Source organism: Chanodichthys erythropterus, chromosome 5 (assembly GCF_024489055.1).
Source record: "Chanodichthys erythropterus isolate Z2021 chromosome 5, ASM2448905v1, whole genome shotgun sequence".
In the NCBI taxonomy this organism is placed as follows: Eukaryota; Metazoa; Chordata; class Actinopteri; order Cypriniformes; family Xenocyprididae; genus Chanodichthys; species Chanodichthys erythropterus.
Genome location: NC_090225.1, coordinates 29,180,905 through 29,184,072, shown reverse-complemented (window position 1 = coordinate 29,184,072; position 3,168 = coordinate 29,180,905). Strand labels below are relative to the sequence as shown.

The window sequence follows — 3,168 nt, the reverse complement described above, 5'->3', positions numbered from 1 at the left end:
AAAAGAAATGGTACCTACTAAGAAACCAGAAACTTAAATGATCTTGGATTACTTTAGAACTAATTTCACTTTTCTATGCCTTTTTTTTTTTGTTTGTTTTTTTTGCAATGACTTTAATCAGGTGGTATGAAGGGATGTTTTAGTGAGATATGTCAGTTGCCAGAAAGAGTCTCTTCATTTTGAACACAATCCATTTGTCATTTCTACCCAACAAACTTTGTAAAATTCTTGCTTGAAAAAATGTGATTGTGCTAGATTTCTTTAAATGCCATATTTCCAATCTCTTTCAATCTCAACTTTTTTAATCTCAAGCACATGTGCAGCCCCATTAGTAAGGCTCAGTTCTCCAACCTCAAACCAGAGTGTTTTTGAATGCATTATATGGCAGTGCCCATAACTATACGTCTCAAGACGTATTATATAGGAATAACACAGGAAGCAGCAAAGCATGTTATACTGCTATGGACTATAAATGTTACTCCTTTAAAAGTCAAGCTTTTGGTTTTGCAGGTTCAACAAAACAAAATCAGCATCTTTTCAAATGGAACCTGCTTCAATGCCTCCTGCAGCGCACAGATCTTAAGCAGTGACATTATTCATTCAGGTGTGGCGCCATCGTGTGTTTAAACGCAGGAACTGCAGCTATTAAAACACCTGACAAGCAGGAAAAGGATAAGTCTATTATTTAATTGGAGTGTTCTCCTTTTATTTTGTATTTTTCCTTTAAATCAGAGCTCGGTGAAAATATATTTCATTGTCAAAAATTAACAAATAGTACTTTGAGTTTCTATGCGTTTCAGAGACATTCTGCCTACAACATTCTCAAAATGAAAATAAAAAGCATTCGTTTTATTTAAAAACATTTTTTATTACAAACATTTGACAGATTTAATTGTGCAATAAATAAAGTGGCATTCACATTAAAGGCATCAGACACTTCTACTCATCCTCTGTCTTTTTCCGTGTGGGATCCAAACTTGTGCCTTCATACATGACTTTATTCTTTATGCCGTCCTGAATTATTCTCTGCTGAACACGCAGCTTGGCATTATTATATCTGCAGTAGAACCTGGAAAATAAAAGCATGAGATAAACAGCTGAACTTTATGAAACCTACATCCTGATTATATAGAACATTTAAATGACAATTCATTATAATTTTCCCCATATTCACATTTCTGTAATAGACAACTTTTTTATTGTACTAGAAAAGCATGAATAAATCAAGATAATATTTGTTGCACTTCCCTTTATTTATGCAGATTAAAAGGATATACTTCTTACTGTAAAGTAAAACCCCTCTGTTTTACAGTATTGAGGACCTAATTATAATGCATATGCAGTTTTCCTGCCTGTTTCTGAGACACACACCATGAGCCCAGCGTGGTGAGCATGAATCCTGCGACACCCACATCAAACGACCTCTTCACTCGACCTGTAAATGACAAGCTGAGCATTACATTAAAGACATATAACAGATACTTCATCATCATCAAGATGAACTCAATCAAGCCCTTACTTGTTGCCAAAAAGTGCACCAATCCTGCCACCAGTGAACCACCTGATCCATGTAGGATAGATTCCCGAGCACACGGCGTGTTCTGGATATCAAGGATACTCTGGACCTTCGAGGCCTGTGGATGTTATAATGTTAGGGTTGAATTAATGGCTGAACAATCTTTTAATTCATTTTTATAAAACTACAGTGTGTATCTCTGCCTCTCATTCACTACACTTCTGGGTTCACTGAATAAACAGAAATAGTATGAACATGACATCCTAAAAAAACTCAAAAAGTACACTTAACAGCATGTTTATATGAGCATCTGGAGCTTATAACCATCACAACAAAGTACAGTGGCGGTACCAGTATCATATAGTAACACCATGTACAATAAACATGGTAATACCATGTTACATTTGTGTTGCTAGACAAGGTGATTGTGACCATAACAATGTAGTATAATAAGGCTCAATGAAAAGTAACCATGGGTTTACTACAAATAAAAAAAGTATAATAAAGAAACATAGTTATTGTAGTTAATTCATAGTAACGTTAACCTCAAATTAACCATGGTTCAGCTACACTAACCATAGTTTATCATGGTATTTGTAGTAAAACTGGTTATACAAATGGTAATCAATGCGTCAAACAAAGAAACAAACATAAAAGCATGGTTACTACACTTTTACTATAATAAAACCATGGTTAATTGTCATAATGGCCAGCGTATTACATGACCTTCTCTTTTAAACTCCAGCGTAAATATCTGACTATAATTCTTGAATAAAATAACACTCACTTGACTCTTACCGCCCTCCTCAGTCATTTTCAAGATGAATTTTCAACACAATCATTCAAACAAGTTCATAAGCGTTATATAAAAAAATACTATGGTGCGCCGATAAATCCTTCCTGACGGAACACTTTAACTGGCGACTGTTGGTTCCGGCGTTTAATGGACCAGTACTGTGGTAAATTGGCAAAATGTAAGGTTACTAGTGTAAAATAAAATAATATTCCGTTTCCAAATTCCAAATACATTTTTTTTTAATTATATTTTGGAAGAAATGTTTTAAATAGGCTATGCACAACAGAGACAAATAACTATATTTGCATTTTCTGAATGAAATTGTAAGCAGTATATATATAAGTTTATTAGCTTTTTAGGTTTCGATCATGTGTAGGCTAAATGAGATGCTTCATCCACTTTAAATTTTGTCATGATCATCTCTGCCATGTCCTACAAACAACACATAACAAGAGTTTATACTTTTAGTTTATGAATTTATAGTTAGGAGTCATATCAGGAGGAATTCAGTTTTTCTGATCCTGGGATATACTACAGTAGTAGCTGGGCTGCCAACAAGTGATAGTTCACGCCAAAAATGAAAATTCAGTGGCGGCTCATGGGTTTTAAAATGGAGGAGGCAAACTAAATTCTAGAGGTCTGGAGATCCCCTGCCGATTATTATTACTGTTATTAGCCTATTATTAGCTTAACTGCTTTAAATTGGCTTTTTGCTCATTTAGACAGAAAATTTAAAGAAAATGACAAATACAGCAAGATAATAAAAAATAATTTCACTCCCGGTGGCGGCTCATCAGGGGAGGCCCAAAATTTTGAGGAGAAAATATGGGAGAAAGGATGATTTAATATTAATAAA

At 34.4% G+C, this 3,168-nt stretch overlaps 1 protein-coding gene across 1 annotated transcript; it reads right to left on the bottom strand.

Annotated features, from left to right (window-relative positions):
* Nucleotides 1–883: 883 nt before the first annotated feature.
* cox20 (cytochrome c oxidase assembly factor COX20) lies at nt 884–2,439 on the bottom strand. The gene is made up of 4 exons (XM_067385443.1): nt 2,304–2,439; nt 1,520–1,634; nt 1,372–1,435; nt 884–1,069 (listed from the first exon to the last, which is right to left on the bottom strand). The coding sequence occupies exons 1-4, from the start codon at nt 2,328–2,330 to the stop codon at nt 940–942; spliced, it is 336 nt and encodes a 111-aa protein (XP_067241544.1). The 5' UTR covers nt 2,331–2,439; the 3' UTR covers nt 884–939.
* Between the last annotated feature and the right edge of the window lie 729 nt (nt 2,440–3,168).